This window comes from Populus alba, chromosome 12, assembly GCF_005239225.2.
Source record: "Populus alba chromosome 12, ASM523922v2, whole genome shotgun sequence".
NCBI classification, from domain to species: domain Eukaryota; kingdom Viridiplantae; phylum Streptophyta; class Magnoliopsida; order Malpighiales; family Salicaceae; genus Populus; species Populus alba.
This window is the reverse complement of record NC_133295.1, coordinates 4,374,729-4,389,453: the sequence shown is the minus strand read 5'-3', so window position 1 is coordinate 4,389,453 and position 14,725 is coordinate 4,374,729. Positions and strand designations below refer to the sequence as shown.

Genomic DNA, 14,725 nt, shown 5'->3' with positions numbered 1-14,725 from the left:
ATATATTTTTTTAAATAAAAATATTTTTAAAAAACAATCACAATTACATTCTTAAATAAACATTTAAGTTACTAAGTTGATTTCATGCAGATGTTTGAAACTTCAAATTTTACATTTTTCATGTAGTTTAAATATTTAAACAGATAAATTCATTTTAATATTCAAACTCCAAATAACGACATAAAAAAAGGCTTGAAAAAAAATATATTTTTTATCCATTTACCAAAAAATGAAAAAACACAAAAATCACTTTTTTTTTTTCTTTTTCCCGTCCCCTCTTTCTACTTCAGCTATATTCTCTTCAGACATTCAAGATTCAACCCTTCAAACAACCCACCCCCCTTTCTTGTCCATCCAATCATCTCCTTGCAAAAAAACCACCACCAACTGCCCTTTGTCCCTCTCTCTCCAAAAAACTCAAAACACACACATTTCCCCTTCAAACGTCACAACTCTCTCTTTAGCAGTCCGCTGCTGCACCAAAACAAGAGAAAAAAATAACAAACCCTAAAACAAAATGGTGTTCAAGAACAAGCTATTTTTCTCATCTTCAAAGAAATCAGAGACTTCAAGTCCTGATGGATCGAACAACAGTCCAAGATCAATCGGGTCAAATTCACCGATCGGGTCCGACAAGAAAAAACCCGCCAAATCTAAAGATTCAACACCTACTACTCCAGCTAGTACTGCTACTTCTAATAATTCTACTCGCAAGCAAACCCAAGTTAAAGATGGGGTAAAAAAGAAAGACTCATTTTTGAAAGGCAAAGAAACTGTGAGCCAACCTCAAACTCCTACCAAACCCGGGATTTCAAATTCTGGGTCGGATTTAAAATCCAAAAAAGGTGGTGTCTTGGTTGATAATAAGAAGAAAGAAGCAGAAAAATATTCTGTTTCGCCGATTTTAGCTTCATCTTTGGGGTTGAATAGGATCAAAACAAGATCAGGGCCATTGCCACAAGAGAGTTTCTTTAGTTTTAAAGGTGATAAAGGGAGTGGTGTATTGGGGTCTAGTAATTTGTCAAGGCCAAGTGCTAGTAGTGGGGATGGAGGGTCGAGTTCGAATTCAAGTTCTTTAGGGTCAGGAAAGAAGAAGGAAGGAATATTGGGGCAGAGTAAGTTGAGGGTGTTTCAAGAGAGTGGTAACGGAGGTGATAATTCGGATAGCATATCTACTGGAAGTGGAGGACAGTCTAGAGAAGTTAGTCCGAATTTGCAGGCAAGAACTAGGTTGCAAAGTGGGGAGTCATCAAGCGAAGCAGGTAAGTTAGTTACCTTTTTTTTTCTTACTGGTTATAGTTTTGAAGTTCGTGGTTGCTTGCTTTTACTTGTTTTAATATTTGGCGTTGCTCACATATTTGTTGTTTCAAAGTGTAGTTGACTATTGGGAAAATTTGTTTAAGTGTGACATCCTATCAGGTGTTTAATAAGTAAGGGCTTGGTTCTTCCATAAAATCAACTGAAATAGTATTTGCTCAATCTTAAGCAATGTCTAGCTCCTTCAGGTGTTTAATAAGTAAGGGCTTGGTTCTTCCATAAAATCAACTGAAATAGGATTTGCTCAATCTTAAGCAATGTCTAGGTCCTTACATCCTCAAACCTAAAAGGTAGGTCATTTTAATAAGGAATTGTCTAGAGGAGCTATTCATATCCACTCAAGGATTGGTGAAGTATATTGGTCATGCAAAAGCTTTACTCTTTGCTGTATAGATCATGCAAAGGCTTGGAAAAGGCCCTCAATCCTTTTGTTGAAAAAACTACAAGATCATGTTTTTTAACTTCCATGGTTGGGAAATCTTGCCTAAAATAAAATAGCTTGAAGGGTGCCTCCAACTTAAATCTTAAATTTTGCTAAAGTGGCATAATTTTGGGACCATATACAGATTTCAAAATTTGTGCAATGCGCCAGCTTTCCATCCATTGGAGATTGATGACTAAAAGTCCACTTTTTCAGTAGCTAAGGTTCTTAAATACTAAGAGGTTTCAAATCTCATCCTTGGATTGCAAATCCATTGTCTGGAATGAACTGATAATTAAAACTTCCAAAACAATTAAATCTGAAAGGAGGATGATACCTTTAGCAATGAACCTCTAAATCATGCATGGCTCCTCAAAGAGCTTTATTACAGGTACTGATAAGATTTGTGGATTTTCAAGATTGTCTGGAAATGATAACGGTGATATTTGTGTGGTAAAGCATTTGCAATTTTTTTTTTGCTTAATGTATTCTTGGATCCGACCTCACATTCAATTTATTAAGAGTGATGCGAAGAATTGGACTGGAAATTGCATTGGGATCATATTTGTGTATTTGCTTTGGAGATGTTCCATCATGAAATATGCCCCTGCGACGTAGTTAACTAAGTCATGTTTGTTTTGCCAGATATATGGTATCCAAACTATTAGAGAATATTATAAATCAATCTTGGAACCTCACCTAACAACTTTAGCTTTTAGGTTGGGTTGAGATGATTATTTGACATGGTATTAAAGCCTTGTTGACTAAGTGATCATGAGTTTGAATCTCATCACCCTAGACTTTCACTTGAGGGGGTGTGGGAATAGTATAAATCATATATTGGAACCTCACCTGTTAATTTAAGCTTTTGGGTTGAGATGGTTTTTTGATAGAAACAATGTCTAATATGAATTTGTATCTACAACATTCTATATAAAGAAGTGTACATTTCTGGAAAAGCTGTCCAATTTTGGTGGAACTTTCAGAATTGTGATTTAGTTGACAGGTTTTGCAAAAGAGTTTCCAATTTCTGTAAAGAAAATTTGTGGAGTTATTGGAAATGAAGCAATATGCCTTGGTCTAAATTATATAAAAAACTAGTTTGAAAGAGATATATCCTAGCAGGTTCTTCATCATGTCAGAACATCAGGGTCTGTTTGACATGAGGTACTGAATTTGTTACATGCATTTGTGGGGGACCAGATGGACACTGTGTTAATAGTGATAATTATGCGAGGAACATGTTTGGACAGCAAATTAATTCATGTTTTGTAATGACAAAATTCTTGGTGAGAAGGAAAGTCAGACTGTATGTTGTTATTTTATGTGTAAAAAGAATAAGGAAGGTCTTCTTTATTTAACAATTCAATTGTAGCAGAATTGCTGTTAAACTTCATCAATCTGGTCAGTGTACAATTGTGCCTAAATTCCTGTTGACGTTGTTTAGAAGTTGGATGGCTGTACATATTGGGGGCCTAGGATGCTATGGTTTCATAGTTGGGAAGTGATTGTATGCTGGAAAAAAAAAAAAAAAAACAGTGCGGGCAGTTGCACCCTTCATTTTTCTTTTTGTTATATTTGCATAGATAGAAGGCCTTTTCCCTGGGACAAAGTCTGAAATTCATACAAGTTTAAACTCTGTCAATGTAGAAATGGTTTTTGCTCATGGAATGTTCTTGCATGCAACGTTCTATATGTCTTCCTTCGCAAAAAAACATTTCTGATATTTTGTTACCATGGCAGGTCAACATAATTCATCATGGGGTCACTCTGGAGGCTTACGAAGTTCAGATGCTATCACACCTGAGGTACTAGTCAAGATATTTTTATTGATATTCCCTCACTTGTCTCCTACCTAGTCGGTTGTTCTTCTGCTAGTTTTCCTCACAATGGTGTTTTAAATGTTTGTTTTTCTAGACTTATGATTGTGACAACCCAAAGGAATCTGAATCTCCCAGGTTTCAAGCAATACTCCGTTTGACAAGTGCCCCTAGAAAGAGGTTTCCCGCTGACATAAAAAGTTTCTCACATGAATTAAATTCCAAAGGTGTACGGCCTTTCCCATTTTGGAAGCCTCGAGGGATAAATAACTTGGAGGTAACTTATTCAATTGCATTTTATCTCTTCTAGATGATGCAATGTGCTTTATGAAGTTTGCCTCCTGATTAATCTTCTAGTTTTGGTACAGGAAATCTTGGTTGTGATACGTGCAAAATTTGACAAAGCAAAGGAAGAAGTGAATTCTGACCTGGCTATCTTTGCAGCGGATCTGGTTGGAATTCTTGAAAAAAATGCAGATAGTCATCCTGAGTGGCAGGAAACTATTGAAGACTTGTTGGTTTTGGCTCGGAGTTGCGCTATGACAACACCTGGAGAGTTTTGGCTTCAGTGTGAAGTTATAGTCCAAGAACTGGATGATAGACGCCAAGAACTTCCCCCGGGAATTTTGAAGCAACTTCATACCCGAATGCTTTTCATCCTAACAAGGTGTACCAGATTATTGCAATTCCACAAGGAAAGGGTGCTGGATGAGAATGAAAATGTTTTTGGGCTTCGTCAATCTAGGCTTTTGCATCCTTTAGATAAACGAATTCCTTTTGTTGGTAGGGATGGGAAAGTTTCTAGTGCTGCAAAGAAGGCAGCTTCAGGAAAGAAATCATATAGTCAAGAGCATAAGGCTGCATTAGTAAGAAAATCATACAGTCAAGAGCAGCATGATTGGAGCAGAGAACAAGATATAATGCCAGGAAAACTGCTCTCTCCTGCTGATAATGCTCTTAAGAGTGCCGAGTCTCCCACAGGCAGGGATCGGATGTCTTCGTGGAAGCCACTCCCATCTCCTCCTGGCAAAAGCACAAAGGAAGTTGTTCCTGTAGAGGAGCAGAATGACAGTAAGATTGAACCTTTGAAAACTTCAAATGACAGGAGAGGAGCCTCTGACGTGCATCTGGCTGCTGCAAAGGTTTCTGACCTTCCAATGGTGAAAGATTTGCATGAAAATTCTACAAAGCACCAACCTAAAATTTCTTGGGGAAACTGGGGTGATCAGCAGAATATTGCTGATGAGAGTTCAATAATTTGTCGCATTTGTGAGGAGGAAGTTCCAACTTCACATGTAGAAGATCATTTAAGAATTTGTGCAATTGCAGATCGATGTGATCAGAAGGGTCTAAGTGTCAACGAACGCTTGATCAGAATTTCCGAAACACTTGAGAAGATGATAGTCCAGAAGGATATTCATCATGCAGTGGGAAGCCCAGATGTTGCTAAAGTATCAAATTCTAGTGTGACTGAAGAATCTGATGTTCTCTCTCCAAAACTCAGTGATTGGTCTCGTAGAGGGTCAGAGGACATGCTTGACTGCTTTCCTGAAGCTGATAATGCTGTTTTTATGGATGACCTGAAAGGGTTGCCTTCCATGTCATGTAAAACCCGATTTGGTCCCAAGTCTGATCAAGGAATGGCCACATCATCAGCTGGTAGCATGACTCCTAGATCTCCATTATTGACACCAAAGACCAGTCATATAGACTTGCTTTTAGCAGGGAAGAGTGCTTTTTCCGAGCATGATGATCTTCCTCAGGTAGTTGTCTATTTTTCTGTCTTATTATAGATAAATGATAAATGGGTTATGAATCCCTTTGAAATGGGGCAGGTTTGGGGCGGGTTATACTTCTCTGGCCCCTTCCCATATTAATTGAGTTCATAAGGTATGGGGAATCTCCATTAATAAAAAAAAGTATAATATTTGTATGTACAATTAATACTTGGCAGTTAATATCTGATGAAAAATTGATATTAATTACATATGAATATTGAATTTTATTGTAACTCATTAATATTGAAGTATAAATTGATTTTAAAAGGTGAGTTATTCAAGAAATATACAGACAAAAGATCAAAAACAAAATATATGGATCTATATGATCAGGTTCGGGTTCTCCACGGAGCGGGGGCATGTACCCTGCCCCCATTGCCATTTGCATATCAGGGGAAAAACCCCCATACCTGCCCCCATCGGGTCAGGTTTTGTTGGGTATCCATTAGGGCAGGTAATTTTGCCATCCCTAAAAAGGAGTTAGCTATTGTGCTTTAGGATGTTACATAACTAAATAATGTTGCACTATAGACAGGGTGTCTCTCATCAGCACGGTAACACTTGTCCTTATTTTTAAATTGAATTTTATCTTAAATGTTAGCCATATTCCAAAATTGCAATATGAAATTCTTTGTAATTGCACATGCTTTCAGAGGGGACAAGAAAGAGAAAATGTAATAAACAATGTTCTTAAGGCAGCTGGAAGAACATTAAGTACTTGCAAGTTGGTGTGGCCTTAATGCAGTTCTTGCTGATTGGAATTGATTACTTTTTGTTTAAGTTTTATTTTTGAAGGTGTCTATGTATTGATGCAGCTGAATGAACTTGCTGATATTGCAAGATGTGTAGCAACTACACCTCTAGAGGATGATCGCTCCACTCCCTATTTGCTAACTTGTCTTGGAGAGTTGAGGGTTGTCATTGAGCGGAGAAAGTTTGATGCGCTTACTGTGGAGACTTTTGGAACAAGAATTGAGAAGCTTATTCGGTGGGTAATGCATGAAAAGTTTTGGAGTTTTCGTTATATATGCAAAGAACATCCATTTATTATGAAGTTTGAATTTAGCTTTCAGTGAAATTTAGTGTGCACTTCTTCTAGAGAAGTTTCGCAATTTTGAATTCTTATGGAAAGTTAATTGATTGCCACTTTGTTCTTCTTTCTTGTTGTGCAGGGAGAAGTATTTGCAGCTTTGTGAGCTAGTGGAAGATGAGAAGGTTGATATAACAAGTACTGTAATTCATGAAGATACACCTTTGGAAGATGATGTTGTTCGAAGCTTGAGAACAAGTCCAATACATTCTTCTAAGGATCGTACCTCCATAGATGACTTCGAGATAATAAAACCAATAAGTCGTGGGGCGTTTGGAAGGGTGTTTTTAGCTAAAAAGAGAGCAACAGGAGACCTTTTTGCCATAAAGGTACCAATATTTGATGTTGTGGTTGTAATTTCTTTTGTAGTTTGACTTTTGCTTCATTTTATTTTACTGATTGCTTTTTTTTTCTCCTTAAATTTCCTTTGTTGAGACAATATTTATGTAAATGTGTGTCTAATCAACTATAATTTTGGGGCTTATGAGGCCTTGAAGTTAGGTGCCTCATGCAGGAAGAGGTTGTGAATAGCCCCCCAAAAGTAGAATTTTTTTATCAAGATGGAATGGGGTGAGGTCATGGTACTGTAGTTAGGCCCAGTGGGATTTTGTCAAATAAGAAACTGTGATTTTTTATGGTAGTTCCTCAAGTTCACATAAAGGGTAAGACGAGACAAGATGCATCAAATTCCTTCAGAAGTCTGAACACTTTTTACAGGGAATCTTAAGGAAACTATATGTTTGAATTTGAGGGTAGGCATTCATGATGATATTTGTTTCAAGAGTTCGAATGGCAAATCTCCCTTTTGTCAATAATATAACTCCTGTTTCTTAATTTATGATTTTATCTGAATAGATGGAATTTTAGATAATATGTATATGCGGGGTGTGTGTGTGGACCCAGTGTTTGTTGCTGATATTAGGCTGTAATTTAATGGTTCTTGTTGTTGAGTGTCCCATGCTCGTCTTTTGTCAGTGGGAAGTAAAGAGGAAGTTGAGTCAGAATTGATTGGATACTTGGCATTTGCAACAGGTTCTTAAAAAGGCTGATATGATCCGCAAGAATGCTGTTGAAAGTATACTAGCAGAACGAGATATTTTAATTTCAGTCCGCAATCCCTTTGTGGTGAGCATGTCTAGCTTGCATATCATTTTGGCAGGTCATCAAAAATTCATTTTCCATTCTAACATATATGTGTAATTTGTCAGGTTCGCTTCTTCTATTCGTTTACTTGTCGTGAGAATTTGTATCTTGTGATGGAGTATTTGAATGGTGGCGATATGTATTCATTGTTGAGAAATTTGGGCTGCTTAGATGAAGATGTTGCTCGTGTATACATTGCAGAAGTTGTAAGTTTTAGTGTTTGTCCCTCATAAATACTTATACTGCATATAGAGCAGTTTCAAAATCTAATTATTATTGCTTTTAAGGTGCTTGCTTTGGAATATTTGCACTCACTGCGTGTAGTTCATCGTGATTTGAAGCCTGATAATTTGTTGATTGCACATGATGGACATATCAAGGTAACTCCTTTATTTTATTTTATCTTTTTGTACTTGTCCTGCTATTTCTTACCAACACCTACACTTTTTGATTGCCATTATTAGTTTATCCTGTGACCTTGTTCCAGTATTTTTTTTTTTTAATTTCAAGATGCCCTTGTCCAACTAAGGTGTACATTCTTTTTAACAGCTGACAGACTTTGGTCTTTCCAAGGTTGGTCTCATCAATAGCACCGATGATTTATCTGGTCCAGCAGTTAGCGGGACTTCCATGCTTGTGGATGATGAACCTCAACTATCTACTTCCGAGCATCAGCGAGAAAGGCGGAAAAAACGTTCCGCTGTGGGCACACCTGATTATCTGGCACCAGAGATACTTCTGGGAACAGGACATGGTTTGTATACCCTGTTTTAGCTCAGGGTGCTACAATTGCCTTTATTTTATTTGTATAGTGATGCAACATTAGGTTTACTAAAAGTGTATGTTTGGTGTTCCTTAAAGCAGCTTATGTAATGCTAACCTTATTACTTAATTACATTTAAATGCCTGAAACAATAAACTCTCTGTATAATTTTCTGCAGGAACAACTGCTGATTGGTGGTCTGTGGGTGTTATTTTATTTGAATTGATTGTTGGTATTCCACCCTTTAATGCAGAGCATCCCCAGGTTAATTCCTTGCTTCTGTCTACAGTATTGTTATGAATTTTGTTGCTATGTTCTCTCTTCAACTTACCTCCTGATAAATTCTTTTTCTTTCTATCTTCTTTTACGAACTTTAATTTATTTAGTTTTTCTGAAAAATATTTCTATTGTATTCTCTAAACAATGAGTAGTACTTTTCATGCTTAGGATTAATGAACCTAAGAGTATAATAACTAGGGATAACTTTGAGATGCTTAGTTTGGGTCATGATAAGTATTCCTCTCTTATGAAAGTGAGCGTTGCTGGGAAAGTTTTAAAAGAAATGGTTCTGGAAAGTGCAGGATGATATTATAATTGTCATACTACTAAACATGTTAGTTTTTTGTGATGGGAACTTTCCTCTCTCAACCACCTCTGAAGCAATGAGAGTTGCATTTGACCCTATTTTCTTAGCCAGTTGATATGCTGCATTTCTTAATTAATTTTTTCTTGCAGTGAAACAGCCTAGGAGCAATGCAAGTGTAATTTTGGTTGAATATGTATCAGGAGAAACATTAATTTTTATAATTTTCTACATAATAGGTGTATATTGTTGAAATTGGGAAGTACAAAATACCTTCTACATAGGAAGATTTATGTTTTTTTTGTTTAATATTAACAATATTAGTGTATTCTCATTTAGAATTCCAAGTCTAGAATTAGAGTTAGTTGTTTTTAAGAGGTTTATATATGCACATCTTATATGATCTTTCAATAGGCGGAATGCAATATTTTCTTAGAATTTCCAGACAACATGCCCTTTGTGATTTTGAGATGCAATCAATTTTAGGTCCAACTCTTAAGAATCATGGTGTGGTGCTGAGGTTTCATTTCTAGATGTTATTCCTTAAACCTTCTTTAAATTCTAATATTAAATTACTGCAGAGAAGTTTCAGTAACCAGACTTGATCTATACAAAAAACAAGTATTCCCCAAATTGTGGGTTAGCATTAGCTTAAAATCTGCTCGGAGTCAGTGCCAACAGGAAAGGATGAGACTTCCTAATTTGCTTTCCAGACTTCGGTTCATGATGTGTGGGAGGAAGTTGTTGAATGAATAGCTACAAATAGGCAGTAGACTGAGATAGATTCTGAGAAAATCTGAATTTTGCCAGATAATCTGAGAAAATCTGAATTTTTCCAGATAATTACTTTAAGACATTAGAATGGTTCTCCATAGCTGACCTTGTTTCATCATCGCTGCAATTATATATTTTATTTCGAGGAAATACAGAAACTTAAAAAAGATTATTACAAGGTAATTCTTTTAAGATGTCAATAGGGACCTTGATAGTGCGAGGTAGTATAATTTAGGTTAAATGACTCAGTGAGATATTATGGCATGTGGAGGCAGTCTACTAAGGCAATGAGTTGTACTTGAAGACAATTGGACATGATTATAGCTGTTAATATCACAGATGTTTACTTGGACAATAATTTTGGGGTGGTAGTTTGCATTCTAGATTAGATATCAAGAGATAGCTTAGAGGGTGGTAGGTAGTCTGTAATGTAAAAACTTTGAAGGTAAACTAATTTTTGCACATATAGATTCATTTCTAGCCCCAATTTTTAAAATTTTCATTTTTACCCCTCTAGTTTTTAAGAGTTTCAATTTGCCCTTGCTATAAATTACTAAACTGTTTTCTTACATTTTCTTTTTTCCTTATTTTTCTCTAAATCCCCATTCATGTTATAGCATCTCACAAAAAACTTAAACCTCAAACTAAAATAAGCTGAAGCCAAACCTTCTCAAAGAAGAACAATAGTCCCCCAAAGTGAAGTGAAAAAAAAAGAAAAGAAAACCATCAAAAGAGCAAATTCGAAGAGTAGGCCATGTAATGTTAAATTGTAACATGGAACTTATTGGGATCTAGAAGGGTAATTTTGTGAAACTTTAAATTATAGGGGTAGAAGTGGAACATCAATGAATCTATGGGGGTAAAAATGAAGTTAGCCAACTTTAAAATTCCTGATGAAGCTGTGAGAAATTGTTGCTTGACAATGGTTGATGATGCTCAGCAAAATGTCTTTGGTGGCCTAAGATGTGAGTTTGCGACATGTCATGTGGATGTGTGTGAGTGGTCTGACGTGATAGTGCATGAATAGTCATGTAGTTTTCCATACTTTTAAATAGCTCCATGTTTTTATGTCAGGCTCCTCTATTGCTACCTGACCGTCCCTATAGGGCATTGGCTTCTATTTTCATGGTGGACATTAGTCAGGGTTGGTTGCAAAATTGTTTCAAACACCGAGTCATGCAACCATTAATGTCAAATATGATAGTAGGCACTCAGGTGCATGGTGTTTTGGATCGTTTGGTGTACAACGTCAACCTTTACTGTTTTTCTTAATCAAGTAAAATTAAGCCATTCAAACCATCTTGTAACAAAGCTTGTGGGCTTTGGAATGCTATTCTGGAAAGTTATTTATTTCTTAGTGATTGTTTGAAATAACTTTGGATTTCTTTTTCTTTTATTTATTTTGCATGTTAATTTTCAATTTTGTTTCTATTGCTCCATTCTTATTTCCCTTTTTGCTTCTAGACGATATTTGATAATATTCTCAACTGTAAGATACCTTGGCCACGGGTGCCTGAGGAAATGAGTCCTGAAGCACATGATCTAATTGATAGGTAAGAGAGTTTGCCTAGTTCTTATAAATGTTTAGTCTATTAATGTTGTTATTGAAATGTATATTGATCTGATTGATTTTTCATCATTTATGATGAGATGCTTCCATTTCAACTGATTTGCTGTAAAATACAATGCCTGCGATCTCTTTGGTATTTTATGAGACCTGAATTTAGAGACTTTCTTATCTTTTTTGTATTTAGTGGATCTTAATTTGCAAGATACACTGTAAATTAGATTTCCTGAGGTAGAGTTTTGTATTGTGAATTGATTGATTTTTTTGAGTCTGGACTAATACTATTCATCTCCAGATTATTAACTGAAGATCCTCACCAGAGACTTGGAGCTGGAGGAGCATCAGAGGTGAACTTAACTTTTATTTCTAGTTTATTTTCCAGCCTGTTCATGTTCATGCATGTATTTCGTTGTACCTTTAACCTACTAAAAGCAGAACTTTTAATCCAGGTAAAGCAGCATGTATTCTTTAAAGATATCAACTGGGACACACTTGCCAGGCAAAAGGTGTGATTGTCTTCCTTGAGTATAAGCATGACTTTATGCAGTCTTACAAAATGGGTTGTAGATTGACTTATCATTTTTGCATCTGCTATCTTTCAGGCTGCATTTGTGCCCAGTTCAGAGAGTGCACTTGATACAAGCTACTTCACTAGTCGATACTCTTGGAATACTTCAGATGATGCAATATACCCAGCCAGTGACTTTGAGGATTCGAGTGATGCAGATAGCTTGAGTGGCAGCAGTAGCTGCTTAAGCAATCGCCATGATGAAGTGGTATTATGTCCTAAAGTTTTTCTCAATCTTCGGAAATTTTTATGCCCCCCCTGCATATTTTGCAGAAGTGACTCACTCTTGGGCCATAATGATAAACAGGGAGATGAATGTCAAGGTCTTGCTGAATTTGAGTCTGGTTCATGTGTCAATTACTCCTTCAGTAATTTTTCATTCAAGGTACTTCCATTCCCCTAAGCTGGATTAACAACTCCTTCTTCCCTAATCTGAATGTTTGACGTGTTTTTGGCAAGTAAAGTTGTCCTGTTTACCTTTTCTTTATTGATTTTTTTTCCTTAGTCTTTCAATTTTTGGTTCCTAAAGTTAGATTGGGGTAAGAACTGATACATTCATCAAGAAATGATGTTTATTAGCCCAAACACAATTTTCATGTCTGCTAGGACAAAAAAAATATAGAACCTTAAAATATTCTGTTAGATTTTGTTTGAGAAAAAATATTTCTTTGATCATCTGGAACAAATAAAAATTTTAAGAACAATATTTTCTTGATTTTCTTTTTAGTTTGGAAAGAAAGGAAAGAAAAGGTAAGAAAATTTCTGATTCCACGCTTATAAACAATGTATTGCTCAAGGATCGTTTGTTCTGAGTTAATTCAGAACTTATTTAATACGATCCACGATGTACTTTAGCTTATAGCTTAAATGTACAGCGGTATTGCTCTAATTCTTATTGGATAATTTGTGCTGTATATTTATTCCTTTACCATTCTGTTGTGTCCATGACTGCATTCTTACCTTCTTTCTTTTTTTTCCTGTGGTTTTAGAATCTCTCCCAGCTTGCATCAATCAACTATGATCTTCTCTCCAAGGGTTGGAAGGATGATCCACCAACAACTAATTTATGACCATTTCTCCTTGGTCAGAAGCCAGAAGAATCGTGTTCCTTGGGGCATCTGATTTGCCAGTGTTGTTTATATACTCTGTACATGTAATTACTCTAGTTAGTGTTTTCTCCCCTCATTACATCTTTTCATTTCTTCTATGATCTACAGATGGTAATTTAATTCATTTTTGATACTTGCAGACATAGAAGAAAAGTTGAGGACTGAAACTGCTTTGGGATGTGCTCTTTGTTCAGTATAGGTAATGGATCCACACTGTTGGGGTTCAATTTTATTTGTTTAGTTGAGCTGAGGAATATTGTTTTCCATTATTTAAATGCCCCGGTGTTGGTCTGCGCTCTTTTGATGTCTGGTGTACTTTTTTGTGATTTTCACCTCGTATCAATGAAAGAACACATCCCTATTTTTGAAGTTCAGTGTAATATGATCATCAAACTTGCAAGATTCTTTGCTATTCTGTGGTTTAATCCGTGACCGTAAGAAGTTTAGAGACCAGTTGCTGTTTTTTTGTCCAATCACAACGGAAAATTTGTTTGGTTAGCAAATAATTTATGTTTTTTATACTGAATTTCATATATAATTGTGTTTTAAACATTGATTTTGTAGAAGCTAAAATAACCTATTTTTCTCCGCTGTTTGCTTAATTTCACAGTAGTTTTTTTTAAAACACTGCTATTAAAAGTGTTTCTTAAAATTACAATTGCAAAAACAATTATAATATTAAATATACACTTGGTCATGTTAGTATTTACTACTGTTAGCAGTCAGATTCCTTTTTGTTGTGCTACCTGTTCTCGTATGTGCTGCTTTGCTCCCCTTTCCTTTTCCCTTGATTTGCCTCTGGTTTTCACAAATCCATTTATAATGAAAACTCTTGCTACTCTTTGCCTGTCCTGTTACTGCATCTTTCATGCACGGTGCGGTCTTTATTTATTTACTTCAAATAAATGAAGGGAGAAAAATAAAATATTAGAGGTTCTGTGGCCAGTATTCTAAATGCTGCAAGATGGTGTTACATCTAAAAAGTAAAAACTACTAAAAGATTTGGTATTGGTGCTTCCACTGTTCATATGAACAGTTGAAGCACCTCCCGTCCTCTTTTACACTTGATTTGTTTTTTTGGGTTTTTTCTAAGGTTTTTTTCTCAAGTTATATATACTTGAAATTTGGTTAGATTTAAATGATTTTTACAATTTATTTAGTGTTTGTTATGAGATTATCACTACTTGGAAAAAAAAACAACTTGCACTGTAACAAAAAAAAAACTTTATGTAATTACTGCTTAATTGTACAAGTGATTTAATTATTTTCTGTTACCCAAAAAACACTAAAGATCTGGACAGTGCTAATGGTGCTTCACTATTTATATAAAACAGTGAAGCACCCTTTTTTTTATCACTTGATTTTATTTTTTTGTTTTTTTTTTGAAAGCTTGTTTTCCTTAATCGTATCCTTTTGATAGTTTTGTAGATTTTAAATTGATATTTATAATTTATTTTGATTTTATTTTTATGAGGTTATTATACTTTAAAGAAAATATTTTTGGTATGTGATTGCTACTTTAATTTTTTGACGTATCTAGTTTTATTATTGTGTAATTAAATAAAAAATAAAAATAGATTTTAAATTTATTTTTTACAATTTATTTGGTATTTGTATGAGGTTATCACAACCTATACAACTTGTATGTATTACCGCTTAATTTTACAAGTGATTTAGTTTTATTATCTAATAATTTTATGTAACCTAAAAACACTAAAGATCTGGCACTGCTTCATCTGTTCATATAAACAGTGAATCACCCTCTTTTTTTTATTTATCTTTTTTTTTTAAA

General features: G+C 35.3%; 1 protein-coding gene across 2 annotated transcripts; it reads left to right on the top strand.

The window, feature by feature from the left end:
- Positions 1-294: 294 nt before the first annotated feature.
- LOC118044292 (probable serine/threonine protein kinase IREH1) lies at positions 295-13,302 on the top strand. Of its 2 annotated transcripts, none has more exons than XM_035052531.2 (18): positions 295-1,262; positions 3,482-3,546; positions 3,656-3,835; positions 3,927-5,321; positions 6,152-6,324; positions 6,509-6,755; positions 7,459-7,551; positions 7,635-7,775; positions 7,857-7,949; positions 8,119-8,323; positions 8,511-8,596; positions 11,154-11,242; positions 11,552-11,603; positions 11,706-11,762; positions 11,859-12,032; positions 12,132-12,209; positions 12,814-12,977; positions 13,074-13,302. In XM_035052531.2, the coding sequence occupies exons 1-17, from the start codon at positions 518-520 to the stop codon at positions 12,892-12,894; spliced, it is 3,954 nt and encodes a 1,317-aa protein (XP_034908422.1). In that variant the 5' UTR covers positions 295-517; the 3' UTR covers positions 12,895-12,977; positions 13,074-13,302. The 2 variants fall into 2 exon arrangements, with proteins under 2 accessions (XP_034908422.1, XP_034908423.1); XM_035052532.2 differs by having other exon boundaries at positions 12,814-12,989.
- The last annotated feature ends 1,423 nt before the right edge of the window (positions 13,303-14,725 follow it).